Consider the following 23,531-nt stretch of genomic DNA (forward strand, 5'->3'; position numbering starts at 1 on the left):
TGCGCTTTCTGCCCATCAATCATCCTAAAAGGAAAAGAAAGCAAAAATCAAATCGAACAAAATGTGACGTGAGTATGGGAGTGAACTGAGAGTTTCAGAGGACTTGATATCAGTCTTAAAGGGGTCATCGGATGCAAACTTCACTTTTACATGTTGTTTGAACATTAATGTGTGTTGGCAGTGTATGTACAAATCTACATTATAATGACAAAAATCCATGCAGTGGTTTTTAATTAATCTGTAAAAATAATATCCCCTTTTTCAAATCAAGCCATTCTCAGATGCCTGTCGGTGTGGCGTCACATCGCTCCCACGATAGTTGATTGACATGGGCGTCTGACCTCAGATCAGCTGTAACAGTCCGACCTCCATTGTTTCAATGCCGGAGCAGGGATGTAGGTTAGACAAGAATATCTCAGATTGAGCGATTGAGGTGTTGTGTTGCTGGATGTAATAATGAACTTAGTGGTCGTCATTTACTCCCAACATCTGAGCTGCTGAAGATGCAGTGGATTACGTTTATTTGTGAAGGGAATGCACCTCCTGATCTACATATATCCGTCTATGTTCACGCGAATCATTCGTGATCCAGCTTCACTTATAGCAGAAGTGAGTATAAGGTTTTTTTTTATGAATCTCTGCAGTCACCTTTGCTAACAACGTGCTAGTTAGCAAGTTTCATGGCTAAACGCACTAAATGCGGCTAAACAATCTCTCTGAGCAGCTCATCACTCCACAGAGAGAAGAGAGGGGTGGGGTGATTTGCATTTAAAGAAACAATCCATCAGAATGAGTTGATTTTTGCAGAGCTCATTTTGACAAGGTAAAAAGGGTCTTGTTTTACACAACCATTGAGAATTTTTAACCAAAGTATATTAGAGACTTTTTATTAAGACCCTAAAGAATAATATCAGCTTGTGCAAAATGGGCATTCGACGACCCCTTTAATACAGATAAAATACCACGATTACACCAAAGCCACAAGGTTGTAATTTGGTGGCGTACAACACCTCCAGATGTTCAGAATCAACCTTAGAGGCGATCGGTACTTCACTGCGAGCCTCAGCGAATTAAGGGATAATTCACTCTCTTTCAAACACTAAAAATCTATACCTTTTCAGACTTGATTCATGCATCCTGATGACCTGTACTGACAGACCCAAATGCAATCTACTGATTCTTTTTCATATACTTTTTCAGTAAGGAAACAACAATTGTTTTAAACTGTACTCTGCAGTAGGTGATAACCATAGTTCATTCATTTACATAAATTTGTGAACATAAAAAGAACATCATGACATGATACAAATCAACTGTTCGTAACCACTGGACTGAGTTATTATAATCAGGGCATTATGTAAAGGACTCTAACTTTGTAAAGGATACAGTTTCACATAATAATTTAATAGACATGCACACAGGCAAACATGCATATCAGTATATCTAATGACACTTTATCTTGTCTCCCTAAAGGTCAAAATGAGTTGGAGCTACAAAAAACAGACCAAGTCGCTAGACAAACTCGCATACAGCAGCTTGAGTTCAATTATTCAGTCTGTGCAGAGGTAAATTCATCACATGGAAGAAAAATGAAGAAAAAGTAGTTGCAGTGGAGCTGTTTTTTAATGGTTTGTGTGTGTCTGTGTGTGTACAGAAGCGCGTACAGCTCCTTCGCGATGCCGTTTGTGCTTTGGAGCAGTGCCAATCTTGTCTTATTCTCAGAATTAAGTCTTGGAGGTGGGAACAGCACCGAGCATCCATTGGCTTGCAATTCGATGACAACCTTGGGCCTCTTCAGACATGGTGATGTTTTTTTTTCAGTTGTATTACTGCATGAATGTTATCAGTTACATCATTCCTTTTAACTTGATTTCCTTTCAGTTTTTATTTACTTTTGGCCTTTCTGAACAGTGAGTTCAGTGCGAATCATAGTTAATTCACGATCACAGTATTTCTGTCACTACTTCTTTCGATGTCTCTTCTTGAATGTTGAACCGCTTTCTACTTAGTTTATGTTTTATTAAACAGTTTTCGAATGGTTTAGTCAAGACTTGATGTGAAACATGAAAAGAATTTGATCTAATAGAAAACCTAAAGTTCAGTGCTTCTGAACTAGTTTTGCTTATGTATTCAAATTAAATTTCATGTGGTGAACCACCACAGTACCAAAACTGTTTATCCTACAAAAGTAAACACAGATGTTCTTAAAAAAAACTTATTGAATTACATTTCTCAATATCACCATGAGCTTCATATTGCAGCAACATTATGCTTTGCGAAAGGTTTAACATTACATAAGCTGATTAAGACACTATTATGTTTTGTGTTGAGGTTAATGTGACTTAAAGCGCTAGATTTTCATCTTTACTGTTACTTGTCAAACGCTAAAATATAAAATAAAGAGGGCTTAAAGTTTACTTCAAATTGAGACTTGTCTTCTTAAGCACTCTGGAAAAAATCTATTTGAGTTTAACTGTCAAAACGTCTGTCTAGACTGTTACAGAACTGAAAAGAAGTGTGAGAAACCCATTTTACCCCAACAAGCTTTTGAGAAAAGGACACAATGTTAGATAATATTTATACTTTCATGTACTTTTTGTAATATTTATACTTGCATGTACAGTTGAGGTCAAAAGTTTATATACACCTTGTAGAATCTTCAAAATGTGAGGGATCATACAAAATGCATGTTATTTTTTTTTTAGTACTGAACTGAATAAGATATTTCACATAAAAGACGTTTACATATAGTCCTCAAGAGAAAATAATAGTTGAATTTAAAAAAATGACCCTGTTCAAAAGTTTACATGCACTTGATTCTTAGTACTGTGTTGTTACCTGAATGGCTCTCAGCTTTGGTTTTCCAGCAATGACTGTATGATTTTGAGATCCATTTTTTCACACTGAAGACAACTGAGCGACTCATATGCAACTATTACAGAAGGTTCAAACGCTTACTGCTGCTCCAGAAGGAAAACTTATGCATTAAGGGCTGCAGTGAGAAAACATTTTAAATTTGAAGATCAGGGTAAATTGAACTTATTTTGTCTTTTGAGAAACATGTAAGTATCTTCTGTAGCCTCTAAAGGGCAGTACTAAATGAAAATAATACGATATTTAGGCAAAATAAGAAAAATGTACACATCTTCATTTTGTTCAAAAGTTTACACCCCTGGCTCTTAATGCATAGTTTTTCCTTCTGGAGCATCAGTAAGCATTTGAATCTTCTGTAATAGTTGTATACGAGTTCTTCAGTTGTCCTCAGTGTGAAAAGACAGATCTCAAAATCATACAGTCATTGTTGGAAAGGGTTCAAATACACAAAAATGCAGAAAAACAAAGACTTTGTGGGAGCTGAAGTATTTTTCTGAAGAACAACAGGCAGTTTAACTGTTAATGACAAACAAGGGATACAGCTGTGGATCATTCAGGAAACAACACAGTGTTCAGAATCAAGTGTATGTAAACTTTTGAACAGGGTCATTTTTATAAATGTAACTATTATTTTCTCTTGTGGACTATATGTAAACATCTTTTATGTGAAACATCTTAATCAGGTCAGTACTAAATAAAAAATTACATGCATTTTGTATGATCCCTCTTATTTTGGTAAAGTAATTAACATTTAAAAAGTATAGGTTTTGACCTAAACTGTACATATCAGTATGCAAATAGTCACTAGAAGTAGTCGTGACAAATAAAAAAAGACTCTAAAGCTGTTTTTACATGAATCTTGGCAAACTGAGTTTTTGGACACAAGGGGAGGGTTAAAATATGCTGAGATCAGATCCTGTTGCTTTCTTTTGAAAAACTCAACAGGCTTGTCTTCATGATATTAATGCTTGGTTTGTGCTTCTTGAATTTCATCAGATTGAAAGACAATAATTCACCACACAATACGCATTATCTACATTGCGGAACTAGGAAGTGCGCTTGTATTCAATGTACTGTGGATCATATTTTCGTCTTCTTTGACTGGTTTTATTCACATTTTTGATGTCACACAGCCTTTTAGAATCTGCCTTATCTGGCCTAAATGTCTTCCACCTTTTTCTTTTTTTACTTTTTCGGTGGCAGGTGTGAGCAAGTGCTTATAGTAAATGGTAAACTGAGGCAGGAGCTCATGTTGGTGAAGAGAGACCACGGAGATGCTGAGCAGTTTCACAAATTAGAGGACAACCTGGCGCACCTGCTCAAGACTCTCATACAAAGGTATGCAGGCCTCTTTGAGATCTGAGAGAGATAAGATTGCAACTTCGTCATCATGCAATCACAACAGATGATTATGCAATCGTGAAAAATGTCAGTGCTTTTTCTTCTGGTTTTTGATATTGTACTTTTTTTGTTTTTGCAACTCAGTTCATTGGTAGTAGATAAGCAGCCTCCCCCAGGTCATCAAAACCCAGTCCAAGTTTTCCACCACTGTACGCTATCTGCTGGGAGAGAAGATGGCCCCTGGGAAACCTGTTCTGTTGAAGGCTCAGATTATTACTGAGGCTCAAGCGAGAAACCTGGGTCAAGGTGTTATACCCAAGTAAGCATGCTGTCTTTTTAAACACACACACGCAGGTCTCTTTTATGGAGCATGTTTACAGAAAAAAAAAAAAAATTTATTTGTATTTTTTTGTATTTTTTTATTTTAAATAATTAAGTTAAATAAGTCATTACTGTATTTTTATTGTTATTTTTTTTTAATTAATTTTGTTTATTTTATAATTATTTATACAATATTTTTTCTTTTTTCTTTTTTAAATTAAATAATACTTCACAGTAAGGTTAGAAAATGTAAAAATGGTTTGCAAAATGCATTAGGTATCTTGAATGCATGAGCAGTACTTTTACAGTATATATTAATATAAATAATTTATTATACATGTTCATTTTTACATACATTACCGCATTCAACAAGGATGCATTGATCAAAAGTGAAAGTAAAGACATTTATAATGTTACAAAAGATCAATTTTAAATTAATGCTGTTCTTTAGAACTTTCTATTCATTAACTAATCCTGAAAAAATAACACAATTTCCAATAAAATATTTAGCAGCGCAGTTGTTTTCAACATGTGACACTGACGACTGGTTGCTAAAATTCAGCTTTGCACAGGAATAAGTTACTTTTTAAAATAAGTGAAAATAATAAAGAGTAGTTTAAAAGTATAATAATATTTCACAATATTTCAGTATATTTAAACTATTGAATGGTAGTACATAATAATACATTTTTAACACAAACGATTTTAAATTTAAAATAAACAATACTGTATTTGTAAATTAATATATTTCCTGATGTCTTATGCATTATCTATAGTCATAAAGAATTGCAACTTATTGTAAAGTGCTAAAATATTATTTCATAACAAGATCATTCACAGATGCTAAACAACTGCAAGTGATTTTTCACTTATTATGCATTTTCAAAGGTGATGAAAAATAGAATTTAATATCTTGTAACTTAGATGAAAATATCATTTTTACAATTACATGCCAAGGAAACCGAAGGTGAACAGAAAATATGATGCTGAAGAATGTTGCGTGTGCAATATCATCTTTGATCTACGACTTAAGTATCGTTATTTTGTAATGTCACTTTTGTGCCTTTGCCATGTTGAAATCTGCCTGTACAAGCAGTTGTACATGTCATACATTTGACAGCCTTTCTTGCAGTTCTCAGACATAAAGAGGAAGTGGAGGCACAACAAGATAAGCAAACAGAATCAGGGTTTCAGTTGAGCTGTTAACCATACAGTGGCAATGCAACATTTTAAACGTCTAACACTTAGAAAATATGCAAATGTTTTTTATGATCGTTCTCTCTCTTTTTCTCCACTTAGTGAAAATGTAGGAGAACTTATCAACAGCACGGCCATCTTAGAGCACAACACTTCAAGCAAGAGCACATGTGCTACCTTTAGAAACATGGTGGGTCTTGTCACAAACAGCTCTTTGAGAGTGTTGTTTTTTTGATTCATCTCGCTGTAATATCGATATTGTCATATGGTAACACTTTAATAAGATATATTTTCTTCTCTTCAGTCCATAAGGAAGATCAAACGAGCTGACAGGAAGGGCTCTGAGTCAGTGACAGAGGAAAAGTTTGCTTTGTTGTTTACCACAGAATTAACCATCACGGGCTGTGAGAGCCCTTACAGCATTCAGGTGATTGCCCTCCATCTTTTACTAATTTATGTTCTTGCAATGGATTGTTTCAATTTATCATTTAGACATCAGGACATGCACTGTAATCAAATGTATTCATACTGAAAATATTAGATTCATATATCAGTCTCACTGGGATTTTACGGGACATTCAGCACCGACGGTACTGTCAAAATTTGTGCCGATATGTATACCATTTTTTGTGTTGTTTTGCAGTGAAAACCCACCTACAATCATGTACTTACATATTTAGTGTTAGTGACAGTGAGAGTACAAATACCCATAAATATTTTTGTGCATAATTACTGAAATTGTGGTCTTTTTCCTCTATGGTGACCCCAGCATAGAAATACTAATTCTGCTTAACTAATAAGAATACAGAATTGTGTTAGATACAGTAGCTTGTGAAATCATGCATTATGAAGACTAATATATTCATTATTGTAAATACTGTTTTGATAGAAGCCCAGCATTAAACCTCTAGAAAGTTTAGTTTTGTCCCACACACTTGATACATAAATATAAACAAGAATGTGAACGGGTTGGAAAGACAATAAACAAGCATAGCTGAAAATCATTTTGAGAAATCACTTGTCACTGGAAAATACAGTATGTAATATTACCCTCTCCATCACTCATTTTGGAACTTTTATTTCCTTTTGAACATTTCTACATAAACCTGATGATGCCATGAATCAGTGGTCTCAAAAAATCCCTTGAAAGTGTGAAATTTTACCATCTCTGTTTCTTATATTGGAACTAGGACTGTCAAATCGATTAATCATAATGAATTGCATTCAAAATGACTCAGTATTTGTGTACAAATGTGTATTATGCAACCACAAACTTTTATTTTGGATGCAATTAATCATGATTAATCAATTTGACTTAGTATGTGTGACACGCACATACATTATGTAAACAAACTTATTTTGGATGCAATTAATAATGATTAATCAATTTGACTTAGTATGTGTGACACATACATTATGTAAACAAACTTATTTTGGATGCAGTTAATCACGATTAATCGATTTGGCTTTGTGTGTACACACACACGCATTATGTAAACAAACTTTTATTTTAGATGCGATTAATCGTGATTAACTTAGTATGTGTGTACACACACATTATGTAAACAGATTTTTATTGATGCAGTTAATCGCAATTATTTGATTTGGCTCAGTATGTGTGTACACACATTATGTAAACACAAACTTTTATTGTGGATGCAATTAATCATGATTAGTCAATTTGACTTAGTATGTGTGACACACATACATTATGTAAACAAACTTATTTTGGATGCGATTAATCATGATTAATTGATTTGACTTTGTATGTATGTACACACACATGCATTATGTAAACACAAACTTTTATTTTAGATGTAATTAACCGTGATTAACTTAGTATGTGTGTACACACACATATTATGTAAACACAGATTTTTTTGATGCAATTAATCGCAATTATTCGATTTGACTCAGTATATGTGTACACGTATTTTGTAAACACAAAGTAAACAATGTAAACACATTATGTAAACAAACTTTTGTTTTGAATGTGATTAATCGATTTGACTTATGTTTGTGTGTAAACACACGTATTATGTAAACAAACTTTTATTTTGGATGTGATTAATTGCGATTAATCGATTTGACTTAGTATGTGTGACACACACACACACACACACACACACACACACATATTATGTGAACACAAACTTTTATTTTGGATGCGATTAATCAGTTTGACTTAGTATGTGTGTACACACGTATTATGTAAACACAAAGTTTTATTTTGAATTCGATTAATTGCAATTAATTGGTTTGACTTGGTGTGTGTACACACATACATTATGTAAACAAACTTTTGTTTTGAATGTGATTAATCGATTTGACAGTATGTGTGTAAACACGTATTATGTAAAAAAACGTTTATTTTGGATGTGATTAATCGCAATTAATCGATTTGACTTAGTATGTGTGACACACACACACACACACACACACACACACACACACACACACATATTATGTGAACACAAACTTTTATTTTGGATGCGAGTGATGCAGAAACAATTATGTTAGTGTGTATAAGTGAGGTAACTACAGTACAGTAACTTACTGCCTTATTCATCTTACAGACAATCTCTCTTCCTGTGGTTGTAATCGTACATGGAAGTCAGGAAATCAATGCTATGGCGACCATCATATGGGACTGTGCCTTCTCTGAGCCTGTGAGTAACCTAAATGATCCCATCACACATCTTTTCCCTGTTGTTGACCATTTTGTGGTTAAATCAAACAAATCGACAATGCGTGCTGTGTGCTGTGATGATTTCAGAACAGGATACCGTTCATCGTTCCGGAGCGTGTGCCCTGGAAGCAGATGTGTGAAGCTCTTAGCAGTAAGTTCATGGCTGAAGTGCAGACGCAGAGGTGCTTGGACAGATACAACCTTCACTTTCTCGCCCAAAAGATCTTCGACCAACCAGACATCTCTGAAGATTTCAGCAATATGCCAGTGTCCTGGGCTCAGTTCAACAAGGTCCTACTAACATGTATTTGTTTATGTGCATTAATAGGTAACAGAAGGTTTGACTGGAGAATTGATGTGAATGATTATTTCTGTGACTGTTTTATTACAGGAAGTTCTGCCTGGTCGAAACTTCACCTTCTGGCAGTGGTTTGAAGGCGTGATGGATCTCACAAAGAAATGCCTGAGAGACTATTGGAGTGAAGGGTACAGTTACAGTTCCTCAGTTTGTTTTTGACTTTATAGAGAACTACATAAGACTAGATAACTAAAGAAATGAAGAGAACTAGATGTCTGCCTCTTATTGTCCCTGCAGATTGATCTTTGGCTTCATTGGAAAACAACATCTCCATGTCATACTGCAAAACCAACCCAATGGCACCTTTCTTTTGCGCTTTAGTGACTCAGAGATTGGTGGCATCACCATCGCCTATGTGGGTCCCAGTGATAGTAAGTCAAATATTTATACTACTGTATATGATGCACTGTTGTCCAAAAGTTTGGAATTGGCAAGGTTTGGTTTTGCAAGTTTGGCAAGTCTATAGTGAAGTTATAGTGTGAAACATTATTACTAGGGCTGCCAGTTGATTTAAATTTTTAATATAAATAATTAAATGTGTTGATTAATTAATCTAATTAACTGCAAAATAAATTTGACTGAAAAAAAATCACAAAAGATTATTTAAATGTATTTTTGTGTTAAATGAGAAAGTATCAAGTAGGCGTTACAAATTGTAGCTTTTGAAATATTTTTTTTATTTGATTCAACTTAAACATTAGGCTGAAATGGCCTAATGTAAACTATGGAACATAAAAGAAGATAATTTGGGAAATATCTCAGTATTTTTTTGTTCATACAATGAAAATCATTATTAACCAAAACAACTTTGTTACCAACAGTCTTCAAAATACCTTCTTTTATGTTCCACAAAAGAAAGGTTTGAAACGACATGAGGGTAAGTAAATGATGACAGAATTAAATTTTTTTGGGGTGAACTATCCCTTCAATGTTTTTTATTTTTATTATTACTATTATTATTGTTATTTTGTAATGAAATTATACTCTAAATAAGAAACTAAATCTGCCAGCAGGTGGTAGATTCGATTTGTTCAGACAGCTGATTCATTCAGGAATGAAGTAAATGGCTCACTTTATGAATGGCCGAAGCATTTTGAATAATTGATTCACAGGATTTATCCAAAACGTGGATTCATTCAGAAACTAAACACTGCCGTGTTGCTTGGAGACGCGCAACAATTCTGCTATGGCTTCAAAAGTGTAATGTTTTCTGCAAGATTGAGCAAAAACACATTATATTGTGTTTAAAATATAACACAATATCAACTTCTTATTTACTGAATTGTTGTATAAAATCACATTTAAGCTTGTGATAGGTTGGGACAAAATCAGCATTCTTGTCATATTCCTCTTGCTGCCCGTGTGATGCCCGCGTTAAACTGACAGCCCTAATTACAATTTAAAGTTGGCATGAAATGATAATTCATCTACTTATACTTTTTAATCAGAATATCAAAAGCAGGATGAAATGGAGGATTTTCTCTGGTGAAGTATGCAGGATCATTTTGCATTAATCTCAGATGTATGTCACAAAATGAAAACTATTTCTGTTTCATTGCATCTTCAAAAAATTTAATTTATTCCTGTGATGGCAAAGCAGACTTCTAAGCAGCAATTACTCTAGTGTCACATGATCCTTCAGAAATTATTCTAATATACTGATTTGGTGCTCAAGAAACATTTATGAAAATAGTTGTGCTGCTTCATATTTTTGTGAAAACTGTGATATTTTTTTTTTCAGGATACTTTGATAAATAGAACGTTCAAAAGAACATTTATTTGAAATCAAATTTTCCATTTTTTTTAAAATGTAAAGATACTGTCACTTTTAATTCATTTTAATGTGTCCTTGCTGAATAAAAGTATTAAATTTTTTAGAAGAATCTTTCTGACACTAAAATTTGGTGGTGTAACTTAAAGGAGAACTCCACTTTCAGAACAACAATTTACAAAAAATGTACTCACCTCCTTATCATCCAAGATGTCTTTCTGTCTTCAGTCGTAAATAAAATTATGTTTTTTGAGGAAAGCATTTCAGGATTTTTCTTCATATAATGGACTTGATTGGTGCCCCGATTTTGAACTTCCAAAATGTAGTTTAAATGCAGCTTCAAAGGGCTCTAAACGATCCCAGCCGAGTCTTCTCTAGCAAAACAATCTGTCATTTTTTTTCCAAAAATAAAAATTTGTATATGTTAAGCACAAAAGCTACGAATCCCGTCTAAGTTCATCGCCTGTGTGCTCCGGCTCAAAAAGGTAGAGTATGGCGAAAAACTCCATCTCATTTTCTCCTACAACTTCAGAATAGTGTGACATCATTGTACCTTTTTGTTTGTAAACAGCGTTTGACTTACTTGCATTTCCTCAGTCTATCCATGTTTTGCTAAGCTGTGTAAACACTGGGTCTGTAGTTCCGCCTACGTTCCGCGTGACCTTTCGACGTGATTCAATAGTATGTAGTGTCATGAACACGCATCTCAGAGCCTGTGCTACACAAGCTTTTGTACTTAAAAAGTAAAGAAATTTTTATTTTCCGAAAAAAAAATTGTTGTGCTAGATAAGACCCTTCTTCCTGGAAACAAAGAAAGTTCATTTTAAAGAGTCTTTGAAGTAAAGAAAAGATTTATTTTACTGTGTTGTGTTTACGATTTATTTTTACTAGTAAAATAAAACTTGTGTATGTACATGTAATATAGATCAGCAAGACTAATTAAAATGTATTGAGCAATTACGGATTTGCAGTAAAATGTTTGCTCTGTGTCACTCTTTTCTTCTGCTCAGATGGAGGCAGGAAAATCCAGAATATCCAACCCTTCACTAAGAAGGATCTGGACTCAGCTGGCCTTGGTGACCGCATACGAGACATTAACTGTATCACTCACGTGTATCCAGACTTACCAAAGAATGACGTATTTAGGAAATTCTTTACAGGTGTGTAACCCGATTTTTTTTAAGGACAATGCTTGTATACTGAGGTTTCATTAAATGTTTTAATAAACAGAGATAATGCACAAAATCAATATATTTTAATTAAAAAAAAAAAAAAAAAAAAAAAAAAAAACTGATGTATTTTATGCTAAATATAAGAGAAACATTTAAAAAAAATGACGCATCTGTTGTCTCGTGTCCTAAAACAGTGCCTTCTCCTCCTAATCCTGATGGATACCTACCATTCAAACTAACAACAGTAGTCAACCCGTAAGTAGAATTATATTGCTGTAAATTAATATCACATTTCAAGATGTCATCAAATTCAGGTCTTAATAAAGAAACTTTGAAAATATTATAAACTTAAGTATTTCATATGTTAAAACAACTCTGAGTATATGAAAAGAACTGTTTCTGCATAAAGTATGACTTCATGAGTATGAGTATGAATCTTTCATATTGTATTTTTTCGTTCATGTTCAGAGGAGACCCATGTTCCTCCACCTCCAACATACCAGCCGACAACTCTATGGATATATACGGACAACCTATGAACAATGTCTATGGGCCAAACCTGTGCGTATTAATCAAATCGTTGTTAAAGCTACAGATATACAGTGCCTTCCACTACTATTGGCACCCTTGGTAAATATGCGCAAAGATGGCTATGAAAATAAATCTGCTTTGTTTATCTTTTTGATCTTACATTCAAAAAATTCACAAAATGCTAACCTTTCATTGAAGTAAAACAATTAAAAGTGGGGGGAAACCTACGTTATGAAATAAATGTTTTTTCTCCAATTGTGCACGGTGGGGACAATTATTGGCACCCTTAGAAATTATAATGAGTAAAATATCTCTGAAGTATATTCCTATTCATATTTGCATTTATTTAGCACACTAGAATGACTAGAGTATGATATTGTCCAGCCATGACTTCCTGTTTCACAGGATTATAAATATGAGAAGCACAAAGGCCAAATTCCCTTAATCATCTATCACAAGGAATAAAACCACATAATATAGTTCTGATGTGCAGAGCAAGATTGTTGAGGTTCACAAAATAGAAAGTGGCTGTAAGAAAAGAGCTAAAGCATTGAAAATCCCAATTTCCATCATTAGGACAATAATTAAGAATTCCAATCAACTAAAGATGTTACAAATCTGCCAGGAAAAGGATGTGTGTCTATATCGTTCTAATGCATGGTGAGGAGGAGAGTTTAAGTGTCCAAAGACTCTCCAAGGATCACAGCAGAAGAATTGCAGAGATTAGTTGAGTCTTGGGGTCAAAAGACTAAAAAAAAAATTCAAACAGCCCCCTATATCACCACATGTTGTTCAGGAGGGTTTTAAGAAAAATCCTCCTTGCTCATCCAAAAACAAATTCCAGCATATTCAGTTGTCAGACACGACTTGAATTTTAAAATGGGACTGGCTTCTGTGGTCAGATGAAACTAAAAAAGATCTTTCTGGCAGAAAACCCACCAGATGGTACAATTTTGGTACAAAATTTTCCCATGCCCACGGTTAAAAATACTGCTGGATCTTTAATGTTGTGGGTTTATTTTCCTGCCAGAGGTCCTGGACATCTTGTTCAGGGACATGGCATCATGGATTCTAGCAAATACCAACAGATAAAAAATCTAAACCGGACTGCATCTGTTAGAAGTTATATAATGAGCTGGGGTTGGATCTTCCATCAGGACAATGATCCAAATCAAACATCAAAATCAACACAAAAATGTGTCAATGAGCATAAAATGAAGCTTCTGCCATGGCCGTCCCAGCTGCCTGACCTGAACCCTATAGAAAATGCGTGAGGTGAACTGAAGAGAAGAAACACCAGCATGGAGCTAGGAAACTGAAAGATCTGAAGAGTTTCTGTATGAAGGAATGGTCTCTGATGTCTTGTCAGGTGTTCTCCAAATTCATCAGGCATTAAAGGAGAAAACACAAAAGCTGTTATCTTGAATAAAGGACGTTGCAATAATTGTGGTCAACATGAACTAGAGAAAAACATTTATTTCATAATGAGATTTTCCCCCTGCTTTCCATTGTTTTACTTCAAAGATAGGTTAGAATTTTGTGAATTTTTTGAATGAAAGATTAAAAGGATGAACAATGCAGATTTATTTTCACAGCCACCTTTGCTCATATTTACCAAGGGTGCCAATATTAGTGGAGGGCACTGTACACATTGTATTTTTTTTTTTTTTACAAATCTTTATTGTGTGATGTATAAAATACCTTATTTCCTCTCACAGGAATCCAGGCATGTTCTCCCCGTAAGTATAATTATACTTTGGCTGCTCATATGTAACAAGTAGGACAGGAGATGCACTATGCTGATTTTATTCCTGATCAGAAGGCATTTTTGATTCAAGAGAAGTCAGACGTTAGCACATGTTGCTAAATTAACATTGCAATATTCTAAGCCCCAAAAAATCAATGAGCGAAATAGTCCAAGACATTGAGGGTGTGTTCACACTTGGTTCGATTAAAACAAACTTTGGTGCGATTGCTCTGTTGGTGCGGTTCATTTGAGTTAGGGTAAACCGCACCAAACAAAAAAAATCAACATTGTATTTGGTCTGAACCAAAGTAAGTGAACTAGCAGACTTTCCTGGTGTGAACGCTGCCATCCGAACCCTGGTGCGCACCAAACAAGCGGACTGAAACCGCTAAAAAGATGGGTCTCGGTCCACTTCCAATCGAACTCTGGTGCGCTTTGAATGAGATATGAATGCAACACAGAACAAATACTTCTAAATGCACCCAAAACAGGAAGTAATGACAAGATGTGACGCTATTCAACATGATTTTTAAGAAGGGAACAAGTGGTGTATCCAAAACAAAATGAGCAGAGGGGAAACGTGGAGCAACGACGAGGTAAAGAGCCTTTTTTTTTTTATTATTATAATTTAACTTACAACTTAACCAGAATCACTTCCCCCCACCCTCCCAACCACCCTTCCCTTGCGGTCTCATTAAAATGGGGTAACTAATGAAATAAAAAATAAATAAATAAATAAAAGGTAACAGAAAACCAAAGCCACAGGAATCATAAAACATAAAATCCAGCAATCAACAATGCAAACTAAAAATACATAAATAAAATAAAAACTACAGCGTTGAGACATTCTTTCTGAGCCCTGGTCATTGTTTTGTGCAATGAACTTGGAGATCTTCTCAGCAGCTAGTCCAGATCTTTAATGTAGACATTTGTGCCAGGTTCACCCGAGCTGTGGATATTTCAAGCATTATAATGTCCTGAAGTTGTATCAACCATTTGTACATATAGCCTGGCTATGTGGTGGAAGCCAGTGTTGCGCTAACAGTTTTTTTGCTGATGTTAACCCGACCAGCCAAACAGTTTTTTGTAGCTTAGAGAGATTCAACAGAGAATCGTCACTCAGTAATAATATAGACGGGTTCACCGGTATAGCATATTCAATAATTTTTGATAAGATGGCACACAGCTCATTTGAAATTTTAGTAACTTTGTCACATTCCCACATCATATGAAAAAAGGATCCGAGTTGTTGGTCTGGACATTTATCACAGAAGGGACTAAAGGAGGAATCAATACGATGTCTTTTAAGTGGGGTCCAATAAGTTCTGTGACAGAAATTATAGTGAATCAGTTGGTGATTGGGACTTTTGTATGAAGCGAAAATATTCAACCATACTCTTTCCCAGTCCGTAACACCTTCCTCTTGTTGACAGTCTCTTTCCCAAGTGCGCTGTATAACTAAGCGTTTTGTTGTAGCCACTAAAGCCTTTCTGTACATCCATGAGGTGAAATGGCTAGAAGAGGACAGATCAAACCAGGCAACGATTGGATGCACGGGTAGATTTTCCCCCCAGGGAACCCCATAGGCCTTCATGGCCGACCTTAGACGCAAATATAAGAACAGAGAGGAGGGTTCAGGTCCATACCGCTCACACAATTCTTGAAAACTTAACATGCAGTTAGAACCAGAAATATCTTTCAGTGTATAAATGCCTTTCTGCATCCAATCTCTTGAAAAAAATGGTGCACCACCAGAACGAATATCATTATTATACCAAATAGGAGTATGGGTGTGCCAATTATGTGAGTGTTGAATGCATTTTTCCATCAGTTTAAAATTGGCTATTGTATTGGCAATGATTGGGCCAAAAGCTTGCATACATTGTTTGTTGTTTAATCCAGAGAACAGTATATCTTGTAACCTATATTTATGTGCTAAACTCATTTCAATCTCTCTCCAAAAAACCCTAGAAAGCGGGTTGAGCCAAACATTGATGCATCTTATTTGAAAAGCCCTATGATATAATTCAAAGTTCGGAAGAGCTAATCCCCCATTGTCTTTTGTATGCTGCAGAGTTTCAAATTTTAATTTAGGCTGTTTCCCATTCCAGATGAATTTACGAATCATAGAATTAAGTTTGGGCCAAAACTTTTTAGGAGCAGGTAAAGGAATCATAGAACTAAGGAAATTGATTCGTGGCAAAACATTCATTTTAACACACGCTATTCTGGCATGTAGTGATAAGGGCATCGAGGTCCATCTTTGGAGATCTTGCTCCACCATAGTTAGAGTTTGAGGATAGTTGGCATCTGGAATAGCCTGCAGGGATGATTGAACAACAATGCCTAGGTAACTCATGGACGTTTGTATGGGAACATTACATGGTAGTTTGACTTTTTTAGCCATGCAATTAAGTGGAAGCAAAGCGGATTTATCCCAGTTAATTTTGTACCCGAAAAGCAAATTGAACATTCCAAATACCTTCAGTATCTGAGGAAATGACGCTTGTAGGTCTGAAATAAACAGTAATATATCATCCGTATAGAGAGATATATGTTGTTTGTAGGACTTAACTGAAATTGAACAAATGTTTTCCTGTCTTATCAGCTGGGCTAGTGGCTCGAGCGACAGTGCAAATAACATGGGGGATAACGGGCATCCTTGTCTGGTGCCACGTTTTAAATGAAAAGGTAGAGAATGTACCCCGTTGGTTATAACAGAAGCCATTGGGTTTTATATAATACCTTTATCATGTTCACAAAATTTGTTCCAAGGCCAAAGGCATCCAAAACAGACCAGAGGAAGTCCCACTCCAGCCTGTCGAATGCCTTCTCTGCATCCAAGGAAAGAACTGCAGCTGGAGTGGGACAAGCTCGGGATTCGTGTATGACATGCAGTAATCTATGGATGTTATCAGCTGCCAATCTGCCTGGCATAAAGCCGGTCTGATCTGGATGAACTAATTTGTTTATATATTGTTGCAATCGCAAGGCCAAAATTCTGGCATACATTTTAATATCCGTATTTAACAAACTAATGGGTCTGTAATTTGCACACTCTAAGTGATCCTTCCCTTTTTTGGGTATCAACCATGTAAGTGCTGTATTCAACTGTGGGTGAAAGGCCCCAGCTTCTACTGCCGCATGAATGGCCGTCAGGAAGACAGGACAGAGTAGATCAAAGTATTTAAGAAATAACTCTGTAGGGATCCCGTCTAAACCTGGCGCCTTGCCTTTTTTAGCACCCTGTAACGCCTCTTTAAGTTCCTCCAAGGTAACAGGCTGACCTAACTGATCTGCTTCCACATGACTAAGACGAGGTAAAGTAAGAGAATGCAAGAAAGTGGTACAGCTTGGACTTGAGGGATTAAGTTCAGATATATAAAGTTTAGAAAAGTAATCAGAAAAAGCAGAGTTAATTTCTTTGCCATTCCTAACCAGTCCTTTGGATGGGTGATTAATTATATCAATGTACGCTCGCTTGACTTTGCTTTAATTTAAGGGCTAAAAGTTTGCTAGGTCTAGCACCACTAAAATAATAGTTCTGTCTGGTCCTGTGAAGTACAAATTCTGCTTTCCTTCTCAGAAGATCATTCAGTTCAGCCTTAAGGATTTGAAGCGTCTTAAATACCGAGTTGGAAAATGCAGATTTTAACGAACGTTCAAGTGATTGACATTCTTTTTCTAAATAGTCGATTCTCTGATTTTGCATCTTTTTTAAATTAGTAGCAAAGGATATCGAAAAATCTTTAATAAAACCTTTCGTAGCTTCCCACACAAATATAGGATCTTCAACCGAGCCAATATTAAATGAAAGAAATTCAGACAGACCGGCCTTAAAATCTGCATCGAACTGGTTATTCAGTAAAAGAGAAATGTTAAAACGCCACCGCTGAGATCTTTCAGCAAACAAATTACAATTGAAGTCTGCCATTATAGGATTATGATCCGCAAGAAATCAGAAGTTCCTTGGAGCACAGTAGATAATCTATTCTCGAATATGAGAGATGCCGTGTCGAGAAAAATGTATAATCTCTACTCAGGGGGTTTCCAGATCTCCAAACATCGATCAAATTTAGCGCTTTTACAAAATTATTAAGCGCGGCAGAAGAATTGAGCTGAACTTGATTGCACAAGGAAGATCTGTCCAATACTGGATCTATAACCGCATTCATATCCCCCCCAATAATTAGAGAATAGTCTATCAACGAGATCAAGTGGTTAGTAATTTGAGGAAAAAAATTTGCCTCAAATATTGTAGGGGCATAGATTGATACAAATGCTATTTTCTTCTCTTTAATGTTTGTGCAAACATAGGCAAGTCTACCAGATTGATCTTGGCTCTCTCTATCAATCTTGAGGTTACATCTACGAGAGATCAAAACAATAGTACCTTTAGTTTTAGTATTGTCAGTAGAGAAAGCCGCTACTCTATAAAATTTATTCTGTAACCTCTGAACATCTGCTCTCTTAAGATGGGTTTCCTGAATTAAAGCGATATCAACCGCTTTCCTGCGCAAGTAAATCAAAAGTTTGGCTCTTTTGTTAGGACTATAAAGTCCTCTGATATTAAGCGATATAACTTTGAATTTATCCATAATCTATTGGAAAAATGGTGCGAATTTTAAGAAGTTTTGCACAACCAAAATATATCTGCCTGACCTGTGACAAAACCAAAATAATGCAAAAAATACATAGAAGTAACATGAAGAAATACCCCCTCAAATTAGCTTCGGAGATCGCTAGCTTCATCTTTTTCTTCCCCGAGGGGGTTGTGGACGGCGAAGAGTCCTGTTTTCTGTTTCCGTACATAATGCTGACACTATCGCAAGTAGAAATTACTGACTGTCAAGTACAAAAAAACTATTTAAATGGAAAAAGAAAGGGGGGTTTGGACGGAGCATCAGTATCTCTCAACCATCGCGTGTATGGGTCACGTGACCACCTCCGTAAAGCCTTTTATGAACTCTTCGTAAGTTCGCAGCAGACGGCATTAGGTGTATTTGACTTAAAGAGGTGCCGAGCAGACTGATCAGTAAATGGGTGGGTACTTTAATGTCATACACACATCGCCGCTTTAAGTCGAAGAAACCTTTTCTTTTTGTTTGGCATGTTTGGTGAGTTCCGTCACAAAATATATGTCATTCAACCCGACCAATGAGGTTGCGAACATATCACTGTGCCTTTAGATTCGGTATCTTTAGGTTCGCTGTCAAAAATCCCAGTGTGAACGCTGAGTGGACCAGGACCAAATGTATCATTTTCCTTTTTGGTCCAGACCAAATGAACCGTACTACAAGTGTGAACACACCCTGAGATAGTCCAAGACAGGCTACATTTATTTCTTACAATTAAATTAAATTTATTTCCATTTAAAGGAGATGTCCACTTCCAATTAACAGATAATTTACTCACTCCCTTGTCATCCAAAATGTCTTTCTTTCTTCAGTTGTCAAGAAATTAAAACATTTAACGATTTTTCCTTATTTAGTGGACTTCTATGGTGTCCGCGAGTTTGAACTTCCAAAATGCAGTTTAAATGCAGCTTCAAAGGGCTCTAAACGATCCCACCCGAGGAAGCAGTCTTATCTAGCGAAACGATTAGTTATTTTCTAAAAAAAATGTACAGTTTATATGCCTTTATACCTCAAATGCTCATCTTGTCTAGCTCTGCAATGTGCATGCGTAGTCTGTGTGTAATCCGGGTCAGTGCAGTTAGGGTATGTTGAAAAACTCGCTTCTCATTTTCTCCTCTAACTTCAGAATCATCCTACATTGCCGTTTTACATTTTTGGTAAAGGGCGTTTGATCTTCCACGTTCACTTTGTAAACACTGGGTCGGGACTTCTGCAGAGATGTAGGACAATTTTGAAGTTGGAGGAGCAAATGAGATGGGAGTTTTTCGACCTACAATTTGAGGTTAAAAAGCATATAAATTTTAAATTGTTTTAGAAAATAACCAATCATTTCTCTAAATAAGACCTTTCTTCCTCGCCTGGGATCTTTTAGAGCCCTTTGGAGCTGCATTTAAACTGCACTTCGGAAATTCAAACTCGCGGGCACCATAGAAGTCCACTATATGGAGAATATTCCTGAAATGTTTTCCTCAAGAAACATAATTTTTTTACGATTGAAGAAAGAAAGACATGAACATCTGGAATGACAAGGGGTGACTAAATTATCTGTACATTTTTGTTTCCTGGAAGTGGCTTAACCACCAAAGGCACATGTTATATCAGTTGGAGTTAGCTAACTTTTAAGTCTCACAGTGACTGTGCTGTCTAGGTAGGCAGTTCAATAGAATTTAATATAGAGCAATAGCATCCAAGTAAATGTTTGGCTGCAATGACCACTGATTGTTGTGATTCTGTTGCCCTACCTCAGACATTCATCTACACCCTCATTTATGCCAGAGCAAATACCCGTTCAAGGGCCACTCTACCCATCACCCATGTGAGTCACAGCCGCAGTAAGGTTTCCTGAGAATCCCTAGTATATTTGATGTTATCAGCTTTGCTTTCTGCTGACTCTCTCGCACGTCTGTTCTTTAACATTTCACAATTTCAACTTTATTCTATAACAGGCCACCAGCTCCTCCAGCAAGTGAAGAAATAGACATGGAAGCACTGGAGGGAATTTTGTCATCAATTTGTCAAAATACTAACAAAGATCTGCATTAGAGGTACAGTCCCTCTATTCTTTTTGGACAAAGGCTATCGGATGGCTTGGTGCGCTAAGGACATCTAGCACAACTCACACCTCCCAAACGGACACATTACCCATTTGTTCCCAAAAAAAGTGTATGTGTATTCTTAATTTTATATCTGTGAATCATTGACCGTGAGTCTTTATCACATGGATTGTATACGACTCAACGTCACACTCGCTTGCATAAACACACTAAATGTGCAGTTCAAAGAAACAGTGTGTTTAACTCAATCATCATAATGAATGTTTTATAGCAACTTTTTATAAATTTCTTCTGAGTAGCAGGTAAACCTCTGGCAAAAAGAGTCTTATTAGCGTGCAGTACCTAAACTCAGAAGTCGTTCCCTGTTTCGGTCTTATGACTACTCTTGAAAGTAGCATTATAACTGACAAGTGAAACAGGAAATTATTTGCTATCAGGTGGTTTTATCAAAAAAAGACCAAACAGATTTAACCTAATACACATTTCTGTCTGCCAGACTTTTTTCCTCTAAATTTAATGCAGAAAAACATTCCAGTCTAGATATGTGACCAGAGTAGATTCTTTTAGACCTTTTAGGAGTGACAGCGTTTTATTAAACTTTATGCAAATATTAGTTTTGTGCCATATTCCATATAGACAGATTTTTTTTATTTGGTTGTTTCAATTGCATGACTTGTGTGTGACCGCATATTCATTATTCAGTATTCGTATGAGTCAGGTTTGGCCAGTAAAATTAAAGTTTATCAAACTACATATCAGTAGCGAGTTTTACTTTGCTCTGTCATGTATTATTTGTTCCTCCAGCTGCACAAAATGATCTATAGCTCAATTTTATCGTTGCAGCCCTGCAAATTTCCCTTTACATTATTGATGGGTATAAATCATGTAAAATACATATCATATGCACAAAATAAGGTTTTATGTCACATGTAGACGTATTACTGTCTCTGCATACTCTACAGTGTTCTGTGTGCACCGTCTTTAAAATTGAAATGTAATATACATAGTTTCTCTTCCATAAACTGTGATTTTGCCGTCCAACAATACTGTTCCATATCTTGTAAAATATAAAGCTTTCATATTAGTGCTTTGAATAGAAATATCAAATGGGATGTATTGCAAAGGTGCCATCAGTAACTGTCCGTATGTATTTAGTCCTGTAGGGAAGTATCACATATTTTTGTTTTGTTGTCTCTTCAGATGTTCTTTCTGTAGCACTAACTGATAAATGTGCTAGATGTACACCTGCCTGATCGATACACAAAAATCTTGTCATATTCATGTTACTGGTCCAAGAGGAGCTTAAAGCACTTGGCATTTGTCAATGAAAAATGTTGCCATTTTCTTTTTTAATACTTTAGACCAAATTTGTAAAGCAGGTATATACCTTTTTTTTTTTTTTTAAAAAAAAAGAAATGTTCATTTTCCATGTTTTAAATCTGATAAATAAAGTCAAAATCCATTTGAGATGGTGTCTCTTGTTGTAGTACTAAATAGTTAAGGATTTGTCCAGAATAAATTATTCTCTCACATTTCATAATATTAAAAAAAGTAAGTTTGAAAATGAAGCCCAATTCTGGTGGCAGAAGATGACAGTTTTCAAGTAGCAATCTATGCAAGCCATGGAATAAAAGAATAAAAAAGATACATTTGAGTTACAGTTCAAAATTCTGACTTTATTCTCGCAATTCAGAGATTATATCTCATCATTCTGTCTTTTCTCTTTGGCTCAGAATCATGAGTTTATATCCCACACTTCTGGCTTCTTTTCTTATCTCAGAATAGAGGGTTTGCACTTGCATCACGATTTGGTCAGTTACCCGGATGCGCCACCAAAGCAGCGACACTCAGATGTAAACAACAGCATGGATTGCAGAGTAAATGTACTACTGAATATGTTGTTCTGCTAATTCATGCTGTCTAAACCACAGAAAAAAAAAACAAGGGTGTGGAAGTTGCTAAATCATAAAGAAGAACTTAGTAAGCGGGAAAGGGTGCAATATTTTGAAAGGCTTAAGTTAATAAGTGGTAAAGATACTACAAGCAGTATTAAGATACTAGTCTAATATTTCAACCACCTGTCTGAAAATGAACAGAACAAACACGAATGTTGTCAAGATTCTCTGATTAGTACAGCCCAAAACATGACAATAATTGGCTATTTTTAGCGACAATAATCAGCAAAATATGCGGAATATTGGGTTCAGTGGCATTGTTTACATTCAGTGGGCCGATTGGATGATGCGTCGTGAAAACACTCTTAACACTCGCTATTTTTGAGTTAAATCTAGTTATAAAGTCTGAATTAGGAGATATAAATTTGCAGGAAAAAAAATTGTGATATAAAAAAGATGTTATGTAAAATTTCACAGGTTTAAATAGTATTTTATGCTGTAACTGTAGGGCTAATACAAGATGTTTGTATATGTAAACATTATGTAAACCTATAGTTTAAATCAAATGTATGCTTCAAAAGTAGGATAATCATAGGGTTCATCCATAGTTCATAGTTGAAACATCTGGATTTAGTTTAAAATGGCGTCAATATTCTATAAAAAAAAATTTTTTTCTCTCTTATTCTATGGATTTACCCGATTCCCTCCACTTGTTACCAGTGTTTTTCTGCCACCAGTCGGAAGATTGCGTAATTGTGACGTCTACTTTAAATTCGCCAGGAGTTTGATTGACAGGCGATCCGACCAATCATAACGCTTAATCTGATATTTATGTCGGACAAACAAACCAGACAGGAAAGTAGATGAACGTCGGTGGACTTCAACTTGAAAATGCTGTGTATTTGCGTCTTTCCGCGTTTAAAACAAGATATCTTATTTTGCTC

At 35.6% G+C, this 23,531-nt stretch overlaps 1 protein-coding gene across 1 annotated transcript in view; it reads left to right on the forward strand.

Moving 5' to 3' along the window:
* stat6 (signal transducer and activator of transcription 6, interleukin-4 induced) overlaps positions 1-22,159 on the forward strand; it is a 38,517-nt gene extending 16,358 nt beyond the window's left edge. Inside the window, 17 exon segments of the mRNA XM_051095966.1 lie at positions 1,474-1,565; positions 1,655-1,803; positions 4,078-4,212; positions 4,360-4,384; positions 4,386-4,534; positions 5,836-5,923; positions 6,038-6,160; positions 8,310-8,402; positions 8,510-8,713; positions 8,814-8,908; positions 9,018-9,151; positions 11,562-11,711; positions 11,918-11,978; positions 12,192-12,284; positions 13,973-13,993; positions 20,386-20,454; positions 20,585-22,159. Of these exon segments, the coding sequence (XP_050951923.1) occupies positions 1,474-1,565; positions 1,655-1,803; positions 4,078-4,212; positions 4,360-4,384; positions 4,386-4,534; positions 5,836-5,923; positions 6,038-6,160; positions 8,310-8,402; positions 8,510-8,713; positions 8,814-8,908; positions 9,018-9,151; positions 11,562-11,711; positions 11,918-11,978; positions 12,192-12,284; positions 13,973-13,993; positions 20,386-20,454; positions 20,585-20,681 (1,778 nt within the window). The 3' untranslated portion in view covers positions 20,682-22,159.
* Positions 22,160-23,531: the final 1,372 nt, after the last annotated feature.

This window comes from Labeo rohita, chromosome 23 (genome assembly GCF_022985175.1).
Source record: "Labeo rohita strain BAU-BD-2019 chromosome 23, IGBB_LRoh.1.0, whole genome shotgun sequence".
Taxonomy (NCBI): domain Eukaryota; kingdom Metazoa; phylum Chordata; class Actinopteri; order Cypriniformes; family Cyprinidae; genus Labeo; species Labeo rohita.